The sequence below is a fragment of the Mesoplodon bidens genome (genome assembly GCF_964165515.1).
Source record: "Mesoplodon bidens genome assembly, chromosome: 19".
In the NCBI taxonomy this organism is placed as follows: Eukaryota; Metazoa; Chordata; class Mammalia; order Artiodactyla; family Ziphiidae; genus Mesoplodon; species Mesoplodon bidens.
Genome location: NC_138179.1, coordinates 44063766 through 44088292, shown reverse-complemented (window position 1 = coordinate 44088292; position 24527 = coordinate 44063766). Strand labels below are relative to the sequence as shown.

The window sequence follows — 24527 nt, the reverse complement described above, 5'->3', positions numbered from 1 at the left end:
GTCGATTGGCTGGAGTCGCGAGGGAGGGTCTCCGGAGGGCGCGTTCAAAGTTCATTGGCTGGGGACGCGGGGGCGGGGCTCCGGAGGGCGCGCACCTTGGTGGCGGTCATGGAGGAAATCGGCGCCGGCTTCCGGAAAGTGAGAGAGGGCCTGATGGCGGGGCGGGCTAGGGGCGCGGGGCGAGGCCGCCGGGGCGGGGGGGCGCGCGTGGATCCTGTGGGGACGCTGCGGCCCGGTCCCCTGAGTGACCCACGTGCGGATCCTGAGCCAGCCCCCGCGCTGCCGTCGGGTGGCTTATAGGGTGAGCCCATTCCCAGAATCTGGCAAAGACCCTCGTCCCGCACACCTTTCGTCCTCCGTGGATGGGATCCCGCGGCCGGGTAGCGGAAGGTTGGGTAGGCAGCCTAATCTGCGGCAAGAGGGAGAGGGTCTGCAGAAATCGGGCAGGGGTAAGTGCCAGCACAAATGAAGGGAGGCTCAGAGAGGAGCCTGGGCTCCCGCCCCGTGGCTCCAGGATCCGCAGGACTCACCCTAAAGAGTTTAGCGTAGAGCACAGTGCGGCCCAGCTCGCGGGTAGTCTCGGCGCCTGCGTATTCTAAAGCTTCCTTTTGGCCTGTTCCCTATCACGGCCAGCCCTGTGCTTTGCGTCTCACTTGAGCCAGGCTGTCTCCGTTGCCTGTTGTGTACGTGGCTCTACAGTGCTTTTCTTAGCAGTACACCCAGCACAGTCAGGCACTGTTACATGCACTTGAAATGGATTAGCCCGTGTAATGCTCAACACCATAGGAGATGGGTACTGGTACTACCCCCACTTGCCAGTGGGAAACAGGCAGAACTAGGGTCAAACCCAGGCCATCCGCCTCCAGAGTCAGCCCCTTTGCTCTGCACCTGGCGAATGGGGCTCTGGGTGGGTGGGTGGGTAGTGAGGTCTGCTGCCTCCCACACCCCGCAGGCTGTAAGTGGTCTGAGTCTCGCATTGTTGCTCTGCCTTAAGGTTAGGTGACATTGAGCCCTTGGTATCAGGCCTTTGTGGGCAGGAGGGAGAGTCTCAGCCCCTCATGAGTACTTGTCCAGCCAGTCCCCAGTGGGTGCTCTATCACCCAGAATCGTCACTCTGCCCTGGCCTACAAAGGGTAAATTGTGTCAAAGGGAAAACCACCGAGGCAGGGGGTTGTAGGAACCCTCCACTGTAATAGCTGCAGAGGGGAGCACTGGGCTGGGCCTCCTTCACGCGGTCCTGGGCAGCTCTGGAGTCCTCCCTCTCAGAGAGCTCTGGCCAGAGCTGGGGTTATGGTCGTTACCCATGAGCAGGGCTGTCCCCGAGGAGGGGGAGGGGTCGTGGTGCCTCCCACAGTGGGGCAAAGGCTGACCACATCCCAGGTCCCTTCCTACCCTCTGCAAGTTTAGGGAACCTCCGCTCCCAGCTGGTGCTGGCTACTTTAGTTATCACGGCAACCCCATGCAGCTGCCCCCCAGCAGCAGCCTGGCTGATTTAGCTCTTCCCCAGGGTCTGGGAGCTGGCGGAGCCGTACAGCCTTCTGTGCCTTTTCTGGTACCTTTCAGGTACACAGCAAGAAGGGCCAGCAGGTGGCGCCAAGCTCACGTGGTCACTGCTGGGAGGATGAGGCTGCTTCTTTGGTGCTGCCCCAAGTGACTGGTGGCGAGCTCTTACCCTCCTGAGCCGGGGCTCCGTCAGGGTCCGCTCCCTCCACTCTGCTCTCCAGCTTTGCTGAGCTGCGCTGGGCGAGGCAGTACCATCTCCGTGGCTAAGGCTAGAGGCCTGGTGGGTCCCCAGCTCACCTTCCCTGCACGACACCCAGTTTCTGGGCTCCTGGGCACCCACTGCTGCTGTCCTCCCGCCTCCCCTGGCGCTCTGCTGGCTCCTCATTCGCAGCCTCTTCTGGCTGGTCCCTGCCCTCAGCAACCTCCCTTAGCCCACCCACGTGCTGCCACCTCCCAGATCCTCATCGCCAGCTTCGACCATCTCAGTTCCAGCCGCCTACTGGCTGCTCTGCTTGGGCACCTCACACGTGTCCCTCATGCAACATGTTCCAAGCTGAGCTCCCGAGATGCTGATCCCCAGAATCTATCTCCGCTTAGTGGTGCCATACTTTGGGGCTCAAGCCTCTCCCTTGAGGAGTCTTGGCCTGGACCCGCCCTTGTCCCATCCTCATTGGTCAGGAAGTCCTGCAGATAGTCTGGGCTCTGTCCCCTACCTTGACTGCCCATTGACCGAGGAGCCTGGCCCCTTCCCAGCTCTGCGGTTCCCACAGTGCCCTTCCGCATTACAGGAAGATCCCTTTCCACGTGTCGTGTCGTCGGCTCCAGGGAGGGAGGGACCTGGGATGGAGCTGACCCAGTGCCCAGAGCAGGGTCTGGCAAAGCCGGGCGGCATTGCTGGTGTGGACAGGCCTGTAAAGGGGCCCAGTGTGGGGAGAGCACCTCGTCCCTGGGGGCAGGAGCACAGGACTGCTCTGGATACCATGAGGACTGGAGTCCCAGAGAGCGGCAGGCAGGCACCTGGGCTACTCCCACCGGTCTGCCAGGCCTGCCACTTCCATCTAATTTCTGGCCCTCCTGGAGGCCCTCACAGGGAGGTTACTCCCCACTGCCTAATCCCCCACCCTGGGAGAGCCCCACAGACAGCATTTCCAGCCAGAAATTACAACCCCATCCCATCCAGAACTAGATGCCTAAGGGGTCTGCAGCAGAGGGGCGGGGGCGGTGGCTCACTGACGCCCCCTCTGTCCCTCAGGAGCTGGTGAGCAAGCTGCTGCACTTGCATTTTAAAGACGACAAGACCAAAGGTGTGTGAATGGGGGGCAGGGAGCGAGGGCTGGGGCCTGCTGGGCACCCGGGACCCTGTACTGCACCTCAGCAGGGGCCAGAGCCTCAGGGAGGACTGGGCCAGACGGAGGGCTGAGGTCACTGGCACGAGTGTGAGTGAGGTCAGAAGCAGTGAGGGCAGAGTGGGGCGGCAGGGAGAGGGGGTGTGTCTGTAACCTTCTCCCTTCACCTTGCAGTCAGCGGGGACGCGCTGCAGCTCACGGCCGAGCTGCTCAAGATCTTCGTTGTGGGTGAGCACAGGGACCCAGCAGTGTTCTCTAGTATCCCACCCAGGCCCGTCCAGACCATTCACGATCCCTTTGCATTTTATTTTTCAGCGGGGTAACCAAGACACATTTTTCCTGTTTTTCCACAAGCACCTAAGCTCCCTGTCCCTGAAAAGCTCCGTGTTTCAGAGGCCCCAACCTCAGCCTTCTGAGCTGTTGGCTGGCACGGGGGTGGGCCAGCAGCCAGGGCTGAGGCCCACGGGGTTTGGGGTTCAAGGCCCCCCAAGCCTTCTCTGCCTCACTTCCCTCCTGCATCACGGCAGAAGCGGCCATCCGCAGCATCCGGCAGGCCCAGGCAGAGGACCTGGCCCAAGTGGACGTGGAGCAGCTGGAGAAAGTGCTGCCTCAGCTGGTAGGTGGGCCTCCAGGAACAGGGCCTGGCCCAGGAGACGGGGGTGGGGGGCGTGGGGGCTACACCCACAAGGCTCTGAGCGCTCCTCTCCCCGACAGCTTCTGGACTTCTAGGGGTTTCCACCCTCACTGTGGCCACCGGTCCAAGTCACGGCCTCTGGCTTCAGACGGGACAGGAGCTGCTGATCCCCCAACATTCTCCTCCAGCTCCCAGGAATGGCCAGGTGCCAGCAAACCACCACTCTCTTCCCCATCGTCCCCTCTGCCTGCTGCTGATGGCCGGGATGCAGCAGATAGAGGGGTCGCTGACAGGATGAGGGTCCTGGCACCCGGGTTGGTGCCCTCCCCTCATGCCCCCCGCCCTCAGGACAACCGAGCACCCACCGGTGTGGGAGAAGCACTTGGTCACTGGGAAGCAGGTGCGGGAGACCCGCCCGCCTGAGCAGGTAGCCTGTGTGTCCTCCACAAGCAAGCAGAACGGTGTGGTTCTGCCACCGACATCAAAGCTTGTGTGTCACCTTCTAGCCATCTGATATTCCCCTCAAAAGATGCCCGCCTGAGCTACGTATTTGTCCTCACAAAGCCGTATCAGTAAATCAGAGCCGCCTCCCCAGGCACAGCCTCCTGTTGCCATTCATCACCCAAAGTCAAGTTGCTTCAAAGCTGGGAGAGGACAAAATAACAGACAGCATGTGTGAGTGCCCTGCTGTGGGCCAGGCTCAAGAGGCTGTGAAATCGGAGCCCTCGCACGTGTGGCTGCTCGCCTGGGACAGTGCCTCTGCCACAGGGCTGCTGGGAGTGTGGTGTGCCACCGGCCCAGCAGGGGTGCTGGTGGGAGAGGGGGAGTCATGCCAGCGGGAAGGACCACCGGTCCCAGGGCCAGGGCCAGGCAGCTCAGAGCTGCTTGGGAACTGCTAGAAGCCCAGTCGGGAGGCCTGGCTGCCCTCTGGGGCCCAGCTACCCTCCCCCCCAACACAGCACCCACCTCCCATCAGTTCTGAAAGTTGCTGGGACTCATCAGCCCATGACAGAAACACCCAGAGGGCCCTGGGCCCAGTGATCATGGGGTCAGGACTCTCACAGAGCTGGAGGACCTAGTCCACTGGGGAGGGACGTCTGCCCCTGCTGCCACGGGCACCCCGGAACCCCGCCCCCATGCCCAGCCCTCCCTCCCCAGTTTAGCCCCGCTGGCCCCTTGCACCCGTTCCCCGCCTCTGCCCCTCACTTCCCTCTCCCCCCTCCTGCAGGGAGTCTCAGGGCTTCAAAGCTCTGGGCGCATGTGGAAGTCATTAGACCTGAGGGGAGAGGCTGGCGACAAGTGCCAGAGCCCGTGCCCCACAGCCACTTTGAAGTGCGCTCAGATGGTGGGGCGGGCGGGGCACCGGGAAACCCCAGGCCAGCCCTGCCCGGTCCCACCGCAGGGTGGGGGCTGCGTCCGCCCCTCTCCTGCCAAGGGCTGGGGGCCCAGCCTGAGATGCAGCCAGGCAGGCGATGCCTGGAGGTCCTTCTCCCCGAACTTGTGTCCTCCCTAGAGGAGGAGTCAGGAGCGTCAGTGGAGTAAAAACCAAGGGGCAGGCGGTTCAGGGAGGACACCTGTGCCCTCGTTAACGAGAAGAAGCCCCAGCAAGCAGCCTCCCAGGCCCACATCACCGTCCAGCCAGGCTGGAGGCCCACTGCTGGGAACTCCGTGCAGGGGCAGCAGCAGGAGGAGGGCAGTGGGTCAGAAGACCGAGGGCCCCTGCCCTGGAAAGGACGACAGGAGGGTCTCAAGAGAGGCTTGCGTGTTTATTCCCACTCAGGGTGGGCAGGGGTCCTGCGGCTGGCAGAGTGGCACCTCTGGGCTGGCGGCTCTCACCTCTTGCTGGCTGCAGCACAAACACATGGGATGACCTCTGGGCCCGGGGCTCCCGCCCAGCACCCCCTCCCTGCCCGACCAACCCCCATAGTACCTGGCAGCTTCAGCCACTTGGGCACCTTGCCCAGACCCCTCCTCACTGGCTGGGCCGTCCCAGGGCTGGGCTCAGGGGGGCCCACTGCCCCTTCTTCAGCAGTTGGCTCTAACTCAACGGGCGCAGGGTCAGGGGCTGGCGGCGGGGGTGGGGTTCCAGCGGCCCTGGACATGGACCTGAGAACGAAGGTCGAGGTGCCAGATGGTGGGCACTGCGGCAGCGGGCTCTCCCCACCCTCTGTGGACACTCACCTGGCCACCAGCACGTCAGCTGCTGACGGGGAAATGGTGTGTTCCAGCAGCGTGGGCTCCAGGTAGATGCCTGCAGGAGGCCCAGCCTACCCTCAGGCCACAGAGAAGGGGGTACCCCTGCCTACTGCTGCTCTGCTCTGGGGGGGGCGTGGCCCGGCCTGAAGCCCCCAGGAGAAGGGTATGGGGGTATCGGGGCCACCAGTCTCCCTCCCAGACCCGAAGTCCCCTGCTCTGGGGCGTCTGATGAGCTGGGATGCACGGCCCAGGGCTGGTCAGCAGCGGTGGGCAGAGGGGGGCCCCACCCACCTGTTGGCTCCTCAGGTCCAAAGTGCACAAGGGCAGCAGGGAAGAGGTTTGCCTGCAGGGACAGCAGAGGAGAGCTCAGGGGCCAAGTGGGCACCGTGGAGGGTGGCAGAGAGGGCTGCACTGCACTTCCATCCTGGCCTCATGGGTGCTGCACCCATAAGGCCCAGGGCTCTGCTCAGGAGGGCTACGGCCCTACCAGGCCCCTCCCACCGCACAGTCCGCTGCCTAGCTTCACCTATTCCTCCTCTGGCACCAACCCCACTGCAAGCCAGGCCAGGGCATCAGACCATAGAATCCTAGGGCCAGCCCCAAGCACCAGCTGAACAGGAAGTTCTCGTGGCGTGTGCGCTCTGGCATTTTTAACCACCTCCCCTTCCTGCCCAGCTCCCGGGGTTAACAGCTGACATTCTGAAGGTGGGAACTAAGCTTGGAAGCCCCCGCCCTCAGCAGAGACTGCAGGAGGTCAAGAGGTCAGAGGAGATGCAGACTCACACAGAACCGCACCACACAGAACTGCATGGGTAGGGGCACGGGGCACAGCCCGCCATGCCCCCCACTCCCCTCCCTCACCTGTGCTGCCCAAAGAACAGAGTGCGGGAGTCGGGGGCACTTTGTAGGGACTGATGTATGAGCCCAGATCCACTGGGAGCAGCTGGACGGGAGACAGGAGCACCAGGGGAGGGACCCTCAGTGGGCCCCGGCACAAGGGGAAGGTGGGGGGGGGGCTCTGGGAGCCAAGCTGCTTTGGGAGCCCCAGGCTGAGAGGTGCCTCCAGGCCTACTGCCTTGACCCAAAAGCCCACAGGTGGGTTCCCTGACTCGGCACTGAGTCTTGCTTGATAAGCAAAGGCCAGTGCCAGCCAGCATCAAGCCTGTCCTGCAGGGTGGGCATTGCACTGGGGTCCCCACACCCTTCCTGGAGGCCTGTCCATGGGGGAGATGGTGCAAGATTTCTGCTCAGGACTGGCTCCACCTGCACAGGTGTGGGACAAGGACACATCACGTGGCCCCCGAAACACCCCCGTAGGCCTCACAGGTAGGGGGCTGGACCATGGTGCAGAGTTAGGGCTGTTGCAGAGGATCCCGAAGCCCTCCAGTGTCATAACCTGCCTCTATTCCCGCCTCTGCACCCGAGGAAGACCACGGCTGTAAGCCCCAAGGCTGGCCTGAGGCAGCAGGGAAGCCCCCGCCCAAGGCTGTGTCCCTAGCCCTGGCGGAAGGGCCGCTGCTGCCAGCTGAACACATCCTCTCTGTCCAGCTCTGAGCTCTTGGTGTCTGGGTGGGGAGTATTAATAAGAAGCAGCTTCAAAGGCCAGGCCTAGGAACGCTGAGATTGCAGTTGAAGCCAAGGGACAGAGAAGGGCCGTGAACGTTCTGAAATCCCACTGTGATGCCTGGGATCACAGCCTGGTGCGGAGAGATGGGCTGCAGGGTGGAGGGCAGCCCCAGGGCCCTGGAGGCACCGGAAGCTGGGCGGGTGGGGGGAGAAACACAAGTAGGACAATGCCTCAACCTTTCTAGGGTAGCGCAGTGAAGCCAGACCCTGACCCGGCCAACCCGCCAGGCACTGGGGCCACCCACCCAGCTGGGCCGTCTGGGGGATGCAGAGCTTGAAGTCTTGAAGTACCCATTTGGGCCCCTCGAGGCAGCTCCTCTTGAACCTGGCCTCCCTGCCTTTCCTCAGCACCTGCTGGAAGCCCCCTACCTGCCAGCTTGTGTCTCAGGGAATCCCACTGGAAAAGGAGTGAGTGGAGAGCACAGAAGACCACCATGACCGCCAGGAGGGAGGGTGTACCCCCCTGCTCAGGCTGACGAGGTCTACATGGATCGTGGTGGTCTTCAGGGCCCACTAAGGGCATCACTAAGGGTGACGGAGGGGCTCTGGGCGAGGCAGTGGTGGGGGTGGCTGAGACGGGAGCCGAGTGAGGTCCCCGAGGCTTGGGGCAGCACCAGCACTAAGGGGGCTCAGTCCCAGGAAGCAGGTATGACGTGGGGTGTTGGGGACCTTTGTGTCCCCGGACTGGGTCCTCTGCATCCTCCCATCCTTGGCCTCACCCTTGGCCTCTCCCAACGAACAGTCACTCTCCTGATCCAGTGGCCAAAAAGGGCACTGGGCTGCCATCCCCCACACCCACCCTGAGCTGTCACTTTCTGGGGCGCAGGACCAGCCCCCGGGCAGCCTCCAGGGCAGCCGGCAGCCAAAACGCGGCCCTGCCAGGGACATGAAAGCCAGCAGCTTCCGCGCCCGCGCCTGCTCACCCGCAGGAGGGAGGAAGCCTTCCTTCCCTGAGCCCTGCCAGCTCTCTGATCGCGGGCGGGCAGGGACGCCACTCCGAGCAGAGGCCCCACGGCTCCAGGGCGAGCTGACGGATGAAAGGAGACGGCTGCTGGTAGCGGGGGCAGAGTGTCACCAGGAATCAGGCCACGTGGGCGGGACAGGCAGCACCCCAGGGTTCCTAATTGGAGGAGGGTGCCTGGACGCTGGCCCCTCTCCATCCCAAAGCATCTTCCAAATTCAATGTTTATCAACAGGCTGGCCAGCGAGGGAGAGTGGGGAGGGAGGGAGGGTGGGTGGGGATAGAGGAAGGAGGCCCAGTGCCTCTGGGGCTCCCGGGGGGCAGCAGAAGGGGGCTGAGAAGGGGGAGTGGGGGCGGGGGAAGCACCCTGCTCCCACCAACCTTGACTCCTTTCCTTGGTGGGCTTCCAGCCTCTCTGCTGGTCTGGCCCCATCCCCCCATGACGGTGGCAACCCTGAGCAGCAAGCAGACCCCCTTGCCCCAACTCAGACCTCTGCAGGGCCTGCTGGCCACTTAACAAAGGCCAGCCTCTGTTACTAATTAAAATATCTGAAGACACTTTAAGAGGAAACCATTAGGCTAGAGGGCTGGGGAGGCCTCAGGCTGCTCTCCTGGGGTGAAGGGACAGGACATTCCTTCTTGCTCTGGACTGTGTCCCAGCAGGGCACCGGATCAACGCTCCTCACCCTGGGAGCTCTAGGGGCCTCCAGCTAGCAGGGAGGGCCCACCACAGCATTCCCAGAGGAGGCCACAGGGCCCAGGGGAAAGGCAGGGGCAGGGCAGCAGCCCCTCCAGTCTGGGCAGCTGGCCACCTGCAGCCGAGGCCTCTGACCCTTGGCCCTTAAGGGGTTCCCCTAAGCAGCCCCACCTGCCAGCCCCTTCTCATCCAGACCCACGGGCAGTCCTGGCTCAGGACGGTGGCAGCCAGCCGGGCAGGCCCATCCCCACTGGGGCAGGAGGCAGAGGAGGCTGGAAAGCCCCAAAACTGACTCCAGAGGAACTCTGCTCCATCCTAGTCCACCCCTCTAAAAGGCCTTGTCATACTCCCGACTGTGGCCTCACGCTCCCTTCTGGGCAGGTGCCCCTCCCGGGCCAGCCCTGGCAGCACCCACCAGCCAGCCAGCCAGCCAGCCAGGCAGTACCTGAAAGAGGGTCAGCGTGTGGTCGTCCAGGATGGTTTTTGGAGGAGTGATGACTGCGGAAAGATGGTTGTCTGCACCAAGAAACGCCTCGCCACCCCCATCACCACCCCCCCATCCCTTGCCCATGCACCCCCCGCCCCAGGACAGGCCTGAGAGTGAGCAGGAGGCCTGGGCCATAGGCCTCAGCTGAGGGATTTCTGAAGTACCCCTCAGCTCACGTCCCCCTGTCCATCACTCTACTGCTGCAAAAACCCAGCAAGAAGTAGGGAAGAGGGCCTCGGGCAGACTCACCTGCGAGGGGACACCTGCCCTGCACAGTTCCTGTGCAGCCCTGCGGCCTGACCCTTCACTACCCAGACGCCCTCCAAAGGAGGCCAGCAGCTCGCCCCTGTACCCCCAGCCCCTACAGCTCCTGGCCAGGTGGGAAGCAAAGGGCACAGGGACGCTGAGCAGGGTCAACCTCCCTCCCCAACTTCCCCAGTCCCGGACTCATGCTCAGACACCAGCACAGGACCCGCCTGCCCTATGATGCTGTTTCTGTGGGAAAAGCTGCTTCAAGCCCCAACTGGGAGGTGCCAGGGCTGCTGAGCAGGAGGTCCCAGAAAAGCACTTACACAGGTAGAACGGCAGCTTGGGGTTGCCCAGGTGGCTCCTCACGAAGTCCCGCAAATCCCCCACTGCAGGAGGAAGGGTGGGGTGAGCAGGGATCCCACACTCAGACCCACTCCAGGGCCGGGGCCCCTCTGCAATGGGACGAGCCAGGTCCAACCTGTGTGCAGACCCGCTCCCCAAGGTCACCAAGAACCCCACTCAGAACTGGTGGCATTGCTGCCTTCCTTCCAGGTGAGCTGCAGCCCCAGGCCAAAGACCCCGCTACCGGGTGTGGGGGAGCCCTGGGTCCGCCCTTCTCTGGGTGCCCCTCTGTCCCACCCACGCTCAGAACAGATAGGTGCATGGGGCCACCCAGTCCCACGGGTACTGCCCGGCTGGTCTGCCAAGCCTCCAATGTGAGCCGGCCCCCAGCCCTGCACCCGCTGCCTGCCCCATGGCCCGGAGGGAAGGAGCCTGGAGGAGCTCATAGGGCGCCCCGCCCCCCTGGACGCCCAGATGGGGCTGCTCACCGGTCTCGCTGGGGCGGAAGAAGCCCTGCAGGATGTAGCGGTCAGGAAACAGGACCCTCAAGACCACCTAGGCCAGGACAAGCCAGCTTGTCAACAGGACAGCTGGAGTCCAATCCAGGCGTCCACACCCCTGGGCCCACGATGGCTAGGTCCCCCGGCCACACCAGGCCAGCACCCCCTCACCTTGGCTGCCCCCTGATGCTCCTGGTCCCATGGGCTGCACACAAGGACCAGTCAAGTACCCACGTGCACTTGTGAAAACACACTGATGTTTTTCATCTTAGAATGCGGCTGCCTGGCTCATTAATGAACCGCGGCCGTGTAGGCCTGGGCTGAAGTACAGGAGACCATGGCCAGTGGCTTGTGGGCTGCAGGAGCCACGGGAGGCCCCAGTGCAGAGCCATGTGCAGACCACCTCCCGCCCCAGGGTACCTTAGGGTAGCGCTGCAGCTTCTCCTTCATCTGAGCCTCTCTGAAGGCCTTGGTCACCAAGGGGGCTTCTTCCAGGCGCTTCCTGGGGCAGGGGGGGTGGGGTTGGGGGTGGCAGTGGTGAAGGTCCCAGGTCTCCCCAACCAGAGCAGAGGCCCCACACCAGCTGGACTCTGGGTTTCTCCCTCGTCCCCCTGGACTTCGTGAGCTGCTCTCCAACATAGGGCCAGACAGGACTAGGAGCCCCCTGCCTGGGACCCCTCACCCTCCAAGGTGCTGCCGAGGGCACGGGTGTCTCTGAAGGGGCCAGGTGCACACCCACCGTTCACTCTTGAGCTGGGCCAAACGTCTTCTGACATCATCCACGGTCACTTCGAAGAACTCGTCAGGCAGCTCCGCAGGCCAGGCCTGGAGCAGCACCTCCAGGTCAGGGTGGCACACCACAGGGTCTCGGTCCACTGGCTGCGCAGGCAGAGGGCTTGGCTGATACAGGTCCCAGGAAGGGCCCAGGCTCCCGACCCCAGGGGGCTGGGGTGGCCGTGCCGGCCCCGCCTGTCAGCCCACGGCCAGGGCCAGGTCTCCAGGATGGTGCATGGGACAGCCGAGCCTGTCCAGGACTGGAGCCCCTCCCACCATGCCTGCCTGCTTAGCAACACCAACACTGAGACCCTCACTCACCAACAGGGCACGTGGCCCTGGGGTCTTGGCTTAGCCGGGTCAGCTGGCGCCCTGACTGCTGAGGGGGGTACTTGGGCAGTGGGTGAACAGGAGCATCTCTGCTCACTTCCTGTCTCTGTGGGGGCTCCCCACGAGCCCCAGGGAGCTACCTGTTATCAGGGTCTCCCAAGTGGGGAACAAACTTGGGGAGCAGTGCCCTGGTCACGGTCATGTCAGGGGTTCCACGGGAAGCGCAGGAGAAGCGACAGCCCCCGACTTAGAGATTCGGCAAAGACCTGCCACAGCTGCCAGCCCCACCCTCTGCCCACTGCGGGGACACAGGAAGGGACAGCGTCTCTCCTAATTGGCAGCAACGGAGAGGGAGATCATAAGGCAGGGCCTGCTCTGCTCGCAGTGCCTCCGGGCGGGTAACTGTAGCGCGTGTAGCCCAAGTGACTATGTGGGGAGACACCTTCGCGGCGCTGAGGCCGCCCATGGAGCCGAGCCTGACAGAGGTGTCCAGCTGGGCCGGCAGGGTCCATGCCAGGTCCTGCCCTCCCTCGCACAGAACATCCACAAGCCATCTGGGGTGAGGTCACTTCTCTGCCTTCTGCTCCCGCCTGCCCCCGCCTCCCTGCCCCAGCCTGGCACCGAAATCCCACCTCCTGCCTTCCACACCCGGAGCCGGGCTCAGCAGGCTTCTCCCATCATCCCTTCCTGCGCTCCGGCCTGACTACAGCCCCACCCATTCTAGAGGTCAGACTCACCAACCTGGGGCTGGTCGAGGGCTGAAGCTGCCCAGTGCACCTGCCAGGTGTCCCAGGGCTGCTCCCCCAGCCACACCCGAGGCCTTGACTGCCCAGGCCAGCAGGTCTCTGCCATTCCTGAGTGCACAGCTGCATCACTCCTCGTAATGAAGGGAGGTGGGTTCTCGCCAGGAAGCCCCACTGATCTCAAGGCACTGTGGCAGGGTGGCCAGGAAGGGCTGGCTGAGGCCCGGGCAGTGGGGTCTGTAGGTGGCTGATCGAGGCCCCTGGGGGCCGCCCCCTCAAAGCCACAACCCTCCTGCAGCCCACAGGCAGTCCACGCCAGAGCTTTTTATAACAAGATGCCAGGCTGCCCCCCATAGCCACAGCGCCTGCATTCCAGAAGGGCCGAGCACTCGCCTGGGCTCCTAAGGGAGGGGGAGGGGGAGGGCAGATGTGGACGTGGCTGAGCTGGGCACCGCCGTGTCCATGAGTGCCAGGCCCCCCCCCCGCCGGCGCTCGAGCACAAAGCCCACAAGCCAACGAGCAAGCTCTGGGACCTCCCTGTCCCAGTCCCGCCCTCCGAGGACCCAGTTCAGGTCACACGAGTCACCCCGAGAATCCAGCAATTGGGTGACTTGTGATCCATGGCCTGGAGCTGAGCCTGACCATCAGACAGGCCCCCTGATCCCCGGGAGGCACAGCTGGGGAAGCCCGACCCTGAGTGCACGGGGCCACTCCAGCCTCCTTGTCCTCCTGGGTACTTCCAGTGCACAGCCCAGGGGTAACCTGGAGGACTGCAGACTGCAACCCTCCCACAACTTCCAGAACAGGGACGCAGGTGACACCAGCTGCTGGCTTCGTGCTGCTCAGGGACCACTGACTTTCGGTCAGAAAGTGAGCAGACAAAGATCTCTCTCCGCGTTGGATCTACCCTCGGTTCACACCCCTCCTCCCATGCCTCAGCTCTGCTCCAGAGCCCGTTTCTCTGTCCAAGAGCAGCCAGGAGCCGGGGTCCCACACGGGAACCAGAGCACTGGGAGAGAGCCACCTCGAGATCCCACTCTCTGCTGCGTCTTGGGGACCTCCCTGCTCCTGGGCAGAGGAGCCAGGGTTCCAAGCAGCCTCTGCTGCCCATCAGAGCCCAGGGGCCAGACCACCCAAGTCCCAGAGCTGCCGCCAGACTGGATCCCAGGCGGTCCCTGTCCCATGAGAACAGTGGATGTCCATGGCTGGGCTGGTAGGACGGACCACCCTGTCCTACCAAATGACCGAGGGAGAAGCCACGGGGCTTCAAACACCTCCACGTAGCCTGCCCAGCAGATTTTCCACTGCAAAGAGGAGAGAGACCAGGAAAGGAGGGGTGGGTCTGACCACTCCACGTGGGAGGAGGCAGGGCAGACACGGCGCCAGCGGAGGCCAAGGCCTGGCCCTGCTCACTTCCAATGCTCTGCCGGCAATCTAGCCCCCATTTGCTGTTCCTTTACCCGCCACTCCTTGCTCATGGGCAGTTATCATGCACAGCTCCGATCCTAGGTGGATTTATGGAGATGTTTTTGGATGGAGAATAGAGATTTAGGATGAGACACCATTAAGGAAAAAAAAAAAAAAACGCACACAGTGGCCACTGTCAGAGGGCCTCAGCGCCCTCACCACGGGGACTGGGTTCCTGTGTGCTGGCCGAGGGAGGGACACAGCCCCAGGGTCCAGGATGGGCCTCCAAGATGAACCTCCCAGTTGGTGCCCGAGGATGCTGGTGGGGTGGCAGGCCTAGAACCTTCCCAGCGCGCCTGACAGCTGGCCCACCTGACGGCCCGAATCTCCAGGTCTGCTCCTCCAGATCCTACCAGGGAGCCACTCAGAGGACGCGCCTCCACTAAGAACCCAATGTCACCAGGCTTGGGTCATCCTGCCAAAGTCGCAGGTTTTCCATCATCAGCTCAAGGTCCAGCTCATGAACGCTGTCAGTGTCCAGAGCACAGCACCGGCCCCGTCTCCCACCGCCCCCACCCCTTAACCCCAGGAAAGCCAGAGGAGCCGGTCCCTCCCCCGGTGGCCCCGACGCTGCGGGCATCTCACTGTCGGCTAGAAGGGCAGAATGATGAGGAGGCAGCCAGAGCCTGGGGTCTGAGCCCACTGGGTGGGGGGGCCTACATGACAGCGCATGACAGATGAGAAAAAGGCGCGGGCATGATCCCGAGGGGAGGAACGGCAGGGGTCTGCAGGCTCCAAGGGCGGGGCCACAAGAGACCCGGTCCTTCTGGTGGAACGCCCAGCAGGGGTCTCTCATTTCCTGCAAGCACACGACCCTAGCAAAGACTCCCCGGTCCCAGCCTCCACCGAGGGTATTAAGACAAGAGAACACCCAGAAGACCAGAAAGGAGGGAGGTGGATGGAGAGAGCAGACGAGTCAGGCTGTCTGCGAACTGCAGGATATGGGCGAGGGGCCCAGAGGGCACCTGGGAGGGAAAGGACCCTCCAGAGGTGGGGGAACAGGAGCACCCTCTGCGGGTGATGTTCAGAGGAGGCCCTGGGTGACGGCCTGAGGCTGCAAAGACACTGGACTGACACCTGGGCCACTCAGCCACGGGGACCTGGGGACCAGCCACCAGCTGTGGACGGCCACCAGTGCCTTCGGAAAGAGCCTCTGTCGCACCAGGATGGACCCTTCGAGGGAGACCCGAGGGGAGGAAGGTGTGAGGGCACTGCCTAACCTCAGCCCCATGCCACAGGCAGTCAGAGGCCAGGCCTGGAGGGGACCAGGGGACGGGGCTCTGGGCTGAGATGTAGGCCCACGGCTTCCCCCAACAGCCAGTGGATATGCTCCAGTGGCCGCCACACGAGTGGCTGAGAACCCACTTGGGCACACAGGGGTCTCCTCATGTCAAAAGCAGCCTCACTGCCTGCTGAGGTTTCATTTTCTTGACAGTAATTTTCCAGGACGTGATGACACAGGGAGAAAAAATGTAAAAACTATTTGGAGGTGACCTCAACCCCAGATTTTCCAGCTTCCCTGTGAGGGCTCTTGTTTTCCTCCCACCCTCCCGCCTCCCTCTTACCCAGACTGTCCTCTGACAATGGTTTTTGGTAACAGGGAATGTGAAGCGTTTCCCCTTGAGGCTTGGAGCTGAAATGAAACACTACGCGGGAGGAACGCAGGCCAAGCCTCCGTCACTCTCCGAGCCGGCCGCCCTCTGGAGGGAGCAACGTGCCAGCACGAGGCCGGGCCTGACCGGCAAGGCTGCACTGAACTCCAGCCCCTCATTCGCTGGGCCTGCCAGCGGCACAGGCGGAGGCCGCGCCTGCCCCAGCCCTGGGCCAACGTCCACACCTGGGCCTGCCCGCCTTCCAACAGGAAAAATGAGAGCATCTTTAAGAAGAAGAGAAACGCTGGGCTGCGACAGTGACGCAGGCACACTTTGAAACCCGGTGGCTCCAGTGCCCTGGCGTGGCCCCACCTGTCTGTGCACGCAGTGCATGAACCCCCAAAGGACTGAAATAAGCAAATGTAAGGCATGGGGTGGCTCTCCTCATGCACAGGGGAAGACGCCTGCTCCAGGCCAGCAAACCCGGGGTGGACGCACACAGCAGACCAAAGGGCCAGGAGAAACGCCGCAGAGGGAGCCCCTTGAGCCCGATCAGGATGGGGGCCTGCAAACGAGGCTGCCTGGCCCTGCGGGCAGCTCTGGAGTTCCAGGGGGTACTCTGGCAGCTGGGGCGCCCTGCCCACTGGTTCTCCATGGCTTCTCAGGCTGGGCATCTGTCTCTCCCGCAAGTCCAGTAATGGTTGAGACACAGCATGACAAGGACAGCTGGAGGGCACCTGCCTGTCACCAGGCTTTAAAAACCGCCTCAAGGGCTTCCCTGGTGGCGCAGTGGTTGAGGGTCCGCCTGCCGATGCAGGGGACACGGGTTCGTGCCCCGGTCCGGGAGGATCCCGCATGCCGCGGAGCGCCTTGGGCCCGTGAGCCGTGGCTGCTGGGCCTGCGCGTCCGGAGCCTGTGCTCCTCAACGGGAGAGGCCACAACAGTGAGAGGCCCGCGTACCGCAAAAAAAAAAAAACGCCTCAAGACACAGTTGGGGCCTTCAAAGTTGCTGACCCACCTGCCAGCAAACCCCAAAGGGCATCCCAAGTTAAGGCCAAGGCCAGAGCCCCAGGACTGTCCACAAACACTGGCAGGGCAGGGACAGGCTCACACCACGCCCTGGGCCCACACACGGGGGGACAGTGGGCTGTGCTCTTGGGGGCATGTCATGGACAAGCACCCCGGGCCAAGAGGAGGAGGGTGGCAGGGCAGCAAGGGGCACTGCTCTCGGTCCACCCCAGGCCCCAGGTCCTGGCCAGGCTCCTCGCAGCCCTGCGTGTTCTAAACCTTCCCGTAAACCGGGGACAGCCAGAGGCGAAGCTGACGCCTGCCCTGAGACATGGGTGCAAGGTGCGGAGTAAGCCCCCGAGGCCATGTCTTCAGGAGGTGAGACCATCCCCTGGAGGGTGAGGGGCAGGCAGGGGAGACTGCAGTCAGCCCGCCCTTCCCAGGGGGTTGGGGCCTTTGATCACGAACCCCTGTGCCAGCTGCGTGGGGGGACGCCGGCTGGGAGCATGGCCCAGCAGCACAAAGAGCTGCGGGGCAGCCTCCTGGGCCAGCGGAAGGACTTCAAAGGACAGGCCAGGGGCCGCCGGGCAGCCCCAGCCTCTCTCCGCACTCGGTTCTGACGGCCAGTAAAACTACCTTCTAATAATTAATGTTCTGACATCAAAGGCAGGAGCCGCCCGGGTCTGTAAACCATCCTGGGCCTCAGCCGAGGACCTGCCTGTATTTCATCCTGTCTCTTCTGACTCTTCATTCAAATCCAAAACCACACACAGGCAAAACATTAATGGGAAACTTGGAAACTCTTTTTGATTACTAAAGTGTACCTTTGAAGTTCCCCCAAAAGTTCTGATTTGTTCCCTTCTCCCCTCCCCCAGGACTCGAGGGGACACAAAGCAGACAGCATGTGGCCAGCCGGGCCTCCGGGTGCTCGGCTGTCAGTGTGACAGGAGGCGCGAGGCAGGCGGGCGGGGGACGCTCCACAATCAACCAGCTGCTGGGGCTCCCAGATCAAAGACACACACTGCTGGCGGCCAGGCGGACCCTCCCCAGGACTCCTCCTTCCTGGGGCCCCTGGGGTCAGCGCTCGGGGACGCACTGGGATCCTGCGCCTGACAGCAACCACCTATCAGGCTGGCACCAGACCAGGCCACTCCCCACACAGCCCTGGGGAGTCAGCAGGTTCCCAAGAGATGCAGAGAGCCAGCCACAGCCTTTAGGGTGGGAGAAGGAGACAGCCAGCCCCGGTACTAGTTTTCTGGCCCCCAAACCTAGGGGTCCCCAGAAAGAGCAGGCCCGAAGGGAGTCAGGCCCCTAGCCCTGGCTCACCCCAACCACAAGGCTCTGCTTTCGAAAGCTGATTCTGGGCCCAGGTGACGAGCCTGTGAGACTGGGGGCTTCGTACTAGTGTCTAATGCAGCCCAGACATCAGCGTAGAAGCCAGTGGGGTCCCTGAAGAGCCAGGGCACCACCACCACCTCCCCAGGATGGACATTCACAGGGCTTGGGACTGGCTCAGTTCCCCTCCCCTCCCCTCCCCCATCCATTCAGCAAGGACACACAAAGCGTGGTTCAGGAAGCAGGAGGAAGCCCCCGCCGCCTGCCCCTCTGCAGGAACTTGGGCTCTGTCCCACCACTGAGCCTCCGGCATGGCCCACCCCGCGCAGGCGCAGGTGCCCCTGCCCCTCCACCCTCCCCTTCAGGTATGTGACCTGAAAGCAAGAGTGAGGAGGATGCTCTAGAAGAGACAGGATGCAGGCTCCAGCACTAAAATATTAGTTAACAGCAACTCAGAGTATAGCTAAACACATCACTGTAACTGGACTGACCCCTGGAATGCAAGGATAGCTTCATGGGGGAAATCTATCCAAAACCTCAGCATGCAAACGAACTAAATGAGAGCGAAGGCATGGAATCACCTTAATGCGGGAAAAGCAGTTCATAAAGCACCACTCTTACTTTTGATAAAGAAAAATTCTCAGAGAATTACGAATAGAAACTCTTGATTTGATAAAGACTTTTCACAGCCCGCAGCATCTTTCACAGATAAACTAAGATTACTCCGTGTGAGATCAAGGTCAAGACAAGGATGCCCACTAAATTTGCTGCTATCCAACAGATACCAGAGACCCAATCACTGCAATACGACAAGAAAAAAAAATGAGAGAAGTAAGGACATCAAGGAAAAAGATAAACTGACATTATTTGCAGACTCCAGTTGAAAATGAGAAACTGTTGGAACCAGTAAAGCAAGTGAGCAAGGCTGCTGGGTATAAAAACCAGCAGCATCCACTGCCCGGGTGGAGCCTCACCATCCTCACTCCACAAGCTCCTGCTCCAGGCAGGTAATCCTGCAATGGCTCTCCATCGTCTGGAAAGGTGATTTGTAAAAAGGAATTCGTTTCAGCGGTGGCATCCTTCTCGTCACATAAAACCTCAAGTGGACCCTGAGTGCTGGCACGTGGAGCCGCTCTGGCTGGAAGGGCAGAAGAGAGCGGAGAACCTGGAGCCTCACTCAGGAGGCGCAGCTGCGTCTCGAGTAACGTCCACATGCACCTGCACAGCCTCAAGGGCTCCACAGGTGACAACGTGCAGCCCAGGCTGGAAACCCAGGCTGGCCCCACCGTAAGGTCTCTGTATTTGGAAAGACCCTCTCCGGCCACAAGCCAGAGACCTAAGCTGGACTCTGGATGAATGCCTGAGCCTCCCCAGGGGCCAACCCCAAGAGGCAGGGGGCCCAGCACAGCCCAGGAGCCCAAGATGTTGGGAAATCTACAACACGCCTTTCCTGAAAACAGTCTGTGAGCGCTGCTGAGGGAGCAGTCACACAGAGGGACACAAAGAAGCCTATGGGGGCTTCCCTGGTGGTGCAGTGGTTGAGAGTCCGCCTGCCGATGCAGGGGACACGGGTTCGTGTCCCGGTCCGGGAAGATCCCACGTGCCACGGAGAGGCTGGGCCCGTGAGCCATGGCCGCTGAGCCTGCACATCCGGAGCCTGTGCTCTGCAACGGGAGAGGCCACAACAGTGAGAGGCCCACGTACAGTAAAAAAAAAAAAAAAAAAAAAAAAGCCTAACATTGCCCTGATGGTAGGTGTCTATATAGTAAGTCATACCTCGATAGAGCTGATCAGACTAGAAGACAGCGTCACAGAGACAACCCAGGGCCTGGGCCGTTTCATCACAGCTCCGTGAAGGCTGCACGCCCTCCTCCCAGCCGTGGCTCAGACAGCTGCCAGGAACTTCCAAGAAGTCCCCACCAGAGACGCCCAAGGCCCCACCCACAAGCTTGTGAAGAGTGAGCAAACTCACCCTCTTCTGCGTGTTTGGCGCGTGCCCCACATGCCCACTGGCCAGCGGTGGGACGTAGCACGTGAGCTGCGGCACGCCTGGCTCAGGAGTCAATGTGGCGTGGGACAATCAAGGCCAAACCATCTTCATGTCAAAAGCCAGTCAAACCCGCCAGCCCAGGAGAAGGTGGAGGCGCCGGGTCCAAGGCCCTGGGAAGGATGGCTCTCTTGGCTGTGACATGGCCAGCCAAGACACACAGGTTTGTCAAAACCCATCACTGTACATCTAAAATGGTGCCTCAAGAAAGCTGATTTTAGGCAAAGCAAAACCAAAAAATCGCTTCCCTGGGAAGATGAACCGCACCCAGCGACCCTGCTGTACCCTGCGCTGACCAGCACGAGGTCAGGTGCAGTAAAGAGAAAGGACCCCAGCGCCCAGCTCGCCCCTTACCAGCTCCGGCTCCGGCTGGGGCTTCTGGCCAGGCCTCGCTTTCTTTGGCTGGGAGGGGCCTGCAGGGCTGGAGGACTTTGGCAGTTTGGCTGAAGATGACATCAGAGGCCTCACGGATCCGGAGGGGCCCCCCAGTCGCTGTCCCCCACCCGAGAAGGGAACAAAGGGGGCTGGTGTGGGCTCCTTCGAGATCTGCTTCGCCTGAGCATCCACCGGCTTCGGGCCCAGGCCATCCACGCGGCCGGCCCCCGGGCTCGCTGCCTCATCCTGATGGCTCACGTTGCCCTGGCTGAGCTCCGCTGAATTCAGTGGAAACAGAGGGCTGCTGGCTGCCTGGTCGGCCGACAAGGAAGGGGTCGGGCTTCCTGGGCTTTTGCTCCAGGAGACCCCAGGCTCCTGCTTGCCAGTGGAATCATGTCTCTTCATGGAAAACCTGAGTGGGTAGGCCCAGAAAGAAAATGAAACTCCATACACAGAACCCCGGGTCTCACAGTGCCAGCATCGTGTCTTCTGGTGACTACCAAACCAAATCCAATCCCCTGAAAGCACCCCACAGCCCTTCCCGACCCGCCTCAGCTCACGGGGGAAGGAGAGTGCATGGGGCCGCCACGCCAGCCCGGCTGAGGGCAGATCCCCCACCTGACGCTGCGCCCCACGGTGCCCAGCCCCCACAGACTGCAGGTGGGAGAAGCGACCGGCAAGGGTCTGGGCTTCCCCACGTTTCCTGTTTCCTTTCCCTTGAGACCGCAGTTTTCTTCACTAAACCAGATTCAGAGACCCCCCACCTGATGATGGCACTGCCCCCAGTGAGGCCCAGTGACTGCAGCGTCGTGCTCTGCAAGGCGGCTCTGCCGGTCACCTGTGAGGAGGGAACAGGACATCCTGCTGACCCCTCGCTGCCTCCCCCAGCCTGGGCACTGTGTCACCAGCACCGTGGGGTCCCCCAGCCAGCCACAGCTCCCAAAAGGCCTGGGTCCAGCCCCCTGCACCCCAACCTACACCCGAGCATTTGTTCGCTGGTCCATGTCTGTCTCCCCAACCCCACCCCATCCGAGGTCTGGGTGGGCAGGGCTCAGGCCTGGGTTAGGCACATCTGGCCAGCTGACCAGCCCTCTGAGGGCTAGAGCTGATCCAGGCCCAGGTGCCTGAGGCCCAGTGGTCTGTCTCCTCCAGGGGAGGACCCATCCCCCCAGGTCCCTCCCACTCACAGCCCTGGAACCCCTGCCCCGCTGAGCCCTGGGTCAGGAACCTCAAACTGGGATAAATAGGTGGGTGTGTCCTGTCTACACCAGGGGCCCCTCGGGGACAGTGGCCACCCCAGGCCAGGAAAGGGCGCTTGGCCAGGGTTGAAACAAAAAGCCCCTGTGAGCCAGGGGACAAGCGCCAAGAGGGTCCCCCGTCACGGGCGGGCAGGCGGGGACAGGCGGGGCCTCAGTGCCAGGCCAAGCCTGCACCACGCCACACTCGGTTTTGAAAAAGATCAAAACTTTGAGCAAAGCAAATATTTATTAAAATGAAACCACTTTTGTGACTCTTGGGCTTTGAGAGAAGCTGAGAAAACAAACAGGGCTCTGAGGGAGGTTTGGGAGCAGCCCGGGCGGCCCGCAGTTGGTTCCAGCGGAGCCGGCGTCCTGTCTTTTTTCCATGAAACACATCATGCTTTCAGGGCCCAAGTCTGCCCATCGCTGCTTTGAAAGGTCTAAAGGAGTGAATTTTCCAGATTGGAAAGTGGGGCTGGGCCCGTGTGGCGGCTGGGAGTGGGCGGCAGGGCGCGGGCCAGGCGGGTGGGCCCACAGCTCACCTACCTCATCTCTCATGTACACGCAGACGGGGCTGGCCTCACACGGCCGGTCCAGACACTCCCTGAGAGGGGAGGGAAAAAGCATCAAAGGTAGCCACTGCCTGGGGACACTGCTGCCCTGGGGACAGCAACCTGGCCAGCCACTGTGGGGGACCCGCCCACCCTGGCCACCCCACGGCTGGCCATCAGCCCATGGCCTGGGGGAGTCTCCCACCTGCCCACGGCCTCCCGGCTCAGAGCAAAGGGAGGACACAGAACACGGGGCCGGGCAGCACCAGCCACCTCCTGGACGTGCCTTGGGTTGCTGTCAACTGTGCCCAGGGTCAGCGATGAGAAAGACCTGGGAGGGCATGATCTGGGCTTTTAGCTGAAGCTGTCCCCTGAGAAGGCTGCTGCCCCCAGAAGCACCAGGAGCACTTGGCACGGATCTATCACACTGACTCCGAGGAGAGAGTGGGGCAATGCCAGGACAAACAGGGAGGTGGGCAGCGGGCCCAGCCACCAACGCCCCTCCCCTATAAACCAGACCCTGAGATGGGAGGGAAGGGCCCCCAGGAAGCACAGCTGGGCAGGCTGGAGGATGGCAGGCATGCGGGCGCACAATCGCACACACACCCTCAGGATGGCCGACACCACTCACACAGGCCTGTACCTCGACAGCTGTACCACACAGGCCTGTGACAACCAAGGGAAGTTCATTTCTGCATTTCCTGACACATACCCGTAGAACTAGCCCCCAAATAAACGCGTGTCCCAGACCTATCAGCAGTGCCCCAGGCCTGACCCTCTCCTCCGGGAAGGGTGACACAAGGCGTTGTGCCTGCCAGAGTAGGAGACCTGGAGCGCCCTCAGGCCATGCAGTGCTGCCCTGCAGAGCCCAGGGCTCAGACAAGGAGGTGGCTGGGATGGGAGACAGAGGCTGAGCTGGTGACTGTACACAGACACTCGGGCACTCGGCTCCCTGGGCCCGTCCCCGAGACCCGTGACACTGTCCTCTGCTCAGGTTCAGCATGTTTTCTCCCATCTCTCTTGTTTGCTTTCAGTTTATGCTTTTGCATATTCCTCAGGGCTGAGACACTCAAGCTAATCCAGAGCTTGCCGTGGGGGCCCCTGGAAGAGGTCCCTGACCACCTCCCACAGGCTGTCAGTCCCCATGGAGCTCACCCCAGGCTCTCCCCAAGGCTGTGCTCACAAAGAAGCTGCTCCCCAGGGAAGGCTTCCAGCCCTCGACCAGAGCCACATGGGGACCGGCCATGGAGGGTGTGACCCCGCACACAGCGTGGCCAGGCCTCAGGAGAACACAAGACCCCAAAGTGCCAGAGAGACAACCCTGACCAGGCCTACACGCTCTTCATCCTGAAGCCAAAACAGAGAAAGAGTGAGGGAAGATACTCCAGCAAACAAGATCCCAGGGCAAGAGAGGAGGAAGGCGGTGCGGAGACACAGGGGTCCTGCTCCTTTCAACGGCAACAGAGACAGCAGCTGCCTGGGCTCAGAAAGCAAGCTGACTGCCCACCACGAGACAGGCAGAGTCCCCTCTGCTCTCAGGGGCTCTGGCCAGGCGTCCTCCCTCGAAATCCTTGTCCAGGGCACCTGATGCCAGCGTGGGGACCACAAATCACAAACAGGGACGAAAGCACAGCAGCACCCGGGAAGGCCTGCCTGGCTGCTGCCCTCGGAGGCCCCTGGACATCAAACAGCAGCTCAGCTTTGATGTCGGCTCCTCCAGAGGGATCGGATTCCCGCGTGTGGGATCTGAGGAGAGGCCTGTAAACACGCCGAGGGGAGGGGCAGCCGAGATCACTTCCAGACTTTCCTGGCCAATTAACAGCGCTCTCCCATCCGGCTGAGGACAGTGGACCAGGAGGTTCCAGCTCAACGGAGAGCCGAAGCCACCACTCCCTGCAACAGACATTGCTAAAGCTCCACGTGTCTCAGAGGGAGCCTAGAGGGGACCTCCTGGGGACCCTTGGGCCCCTGGACCTGCTCCCACGCCCCAGCCCAGGCAGAGCCACTGGACGCCACTTGGCCCAAAGGGATGATGCTGGGGAGGAGTGGCAGGATCTCACTCTATCTAAGGCCGGCACACCTGCTCTCGGGGCCAGGCCTGGGGCCAGCAGGGTCAGCCAGGCAGGGCAAAGGCGCTGCTGCTGCTGTGTTCTTCAACCACCATGGAGAGTGTCACCCCACAGACATGGGCCATCCGCCCACCCAGATGGCTCCTGGCAGGGCTCGCGGGGAGGTGATGCTGTGAACTGGGGGCAAGGCAGGCATCTGGAGCCCCTCCTGTTTTTGTCACCTGTTTGGGCCTGACCAAGTTGCGCTGGTACAAACTCAGGTGCCACTGACACAAGCCTGAAACCACAGTGCTCCCACACAAGAACAACCAAGGGCTTCCCTGGTGGCACAGTGGTTGAGAGTCCGCCTGCCAATGTAGGGGACATGGGTTCGTGCCCCGGTCCGGGAGGATCCCACGGCTGGGCCCGTGAGCCATGGCCACTGAGCCTGCGTGTCCAGAGCCTGTGCTCCGCAACG

The 24527-nt window shown here is 62.3% G+C and overlaps 2 protein-coding genes across 5 annotated transcripts in view; one reads left to right on the top strand and one right to left on the bottom strand.

Annotated features, from left to right (window-relative positions):
* The first annotated feature begins 72 nt into the window (after positions 1-72).
* On the top strand, positions 73-4079 carry CENPX (centromere protein X). The gene is made up of 5 exons (XM_081219962.1): positions 73-138; positions 2756-2807; positions 3024-3077; positions 3377-3465; positions 3564-4079. The coding sequence occupies exons 1-5, from the start codon at positions 109-111 to the stop codon at positions 3576-3578; spliced, it is 240 nt and encodes a 79-aa protein (XP_081076088.1). The 5' UTR covers positions 73-108; the 3' UTR covers positions 3579-4079.
* A 1149-nt stretch (positions 4080-5228) lies between these two features.
* Positions 5229-24527, bottom strand: part of ASPSCR1 (ASPSCR1 tether for SLC2A4, UBX domain containing) — a 30268-nt gene continuing 10969 nt past the window's right edge. For 2 of the 4 annotated variants that reach the window (XR_014014030.1, XR_014014032.1), the window contains exons 5-17: positions 21997-22054; positions 20977-21050; positions 20192-20624; positions 11281-11420; positions 10962-11043; positions 10530-10596; positions 10023-10085; positions 9409-9461; positions 8229-8353; positions 5971-6022; positions 5665-5734; positions 5414-5589; positions 5229-5329 (exon numbers count right to left, since the gene is read on the bottom strand). Coding sequence is in view for 1 of the 4 variants with exons in the window: in XM_081219896.1 (XP_081076022.1) it covers positions 5316-5329; positions 5414-5589; positions 5665-5734; positions 5971-6022; positions 9409-9461; positions 10023-10085; positions 10530-10596; positions 10962-11043; positions 11281-11420; positions 20192-20624; positions 20977-21050; positions 21997-22054 (1282 nt within the window). In the remaining 3 variants the exon portion in view is untranslated. The remainder of the gene's footprint in view (positions 5330-5413; positions 5590-5664; positions 5735-5970; positions 6023-8228; positions 8354-9408; positions 9462-10022; positions 10086-10529; positions 10597-10961; positions 11044-11280; positions 11421-20191; positions 20625-20976; positions 21051-21996; positions 22055-24527) is intronic. The other 2 variants (XR_014014031.1, XM_081219896.1) reach the window with 2 other exon arrangements.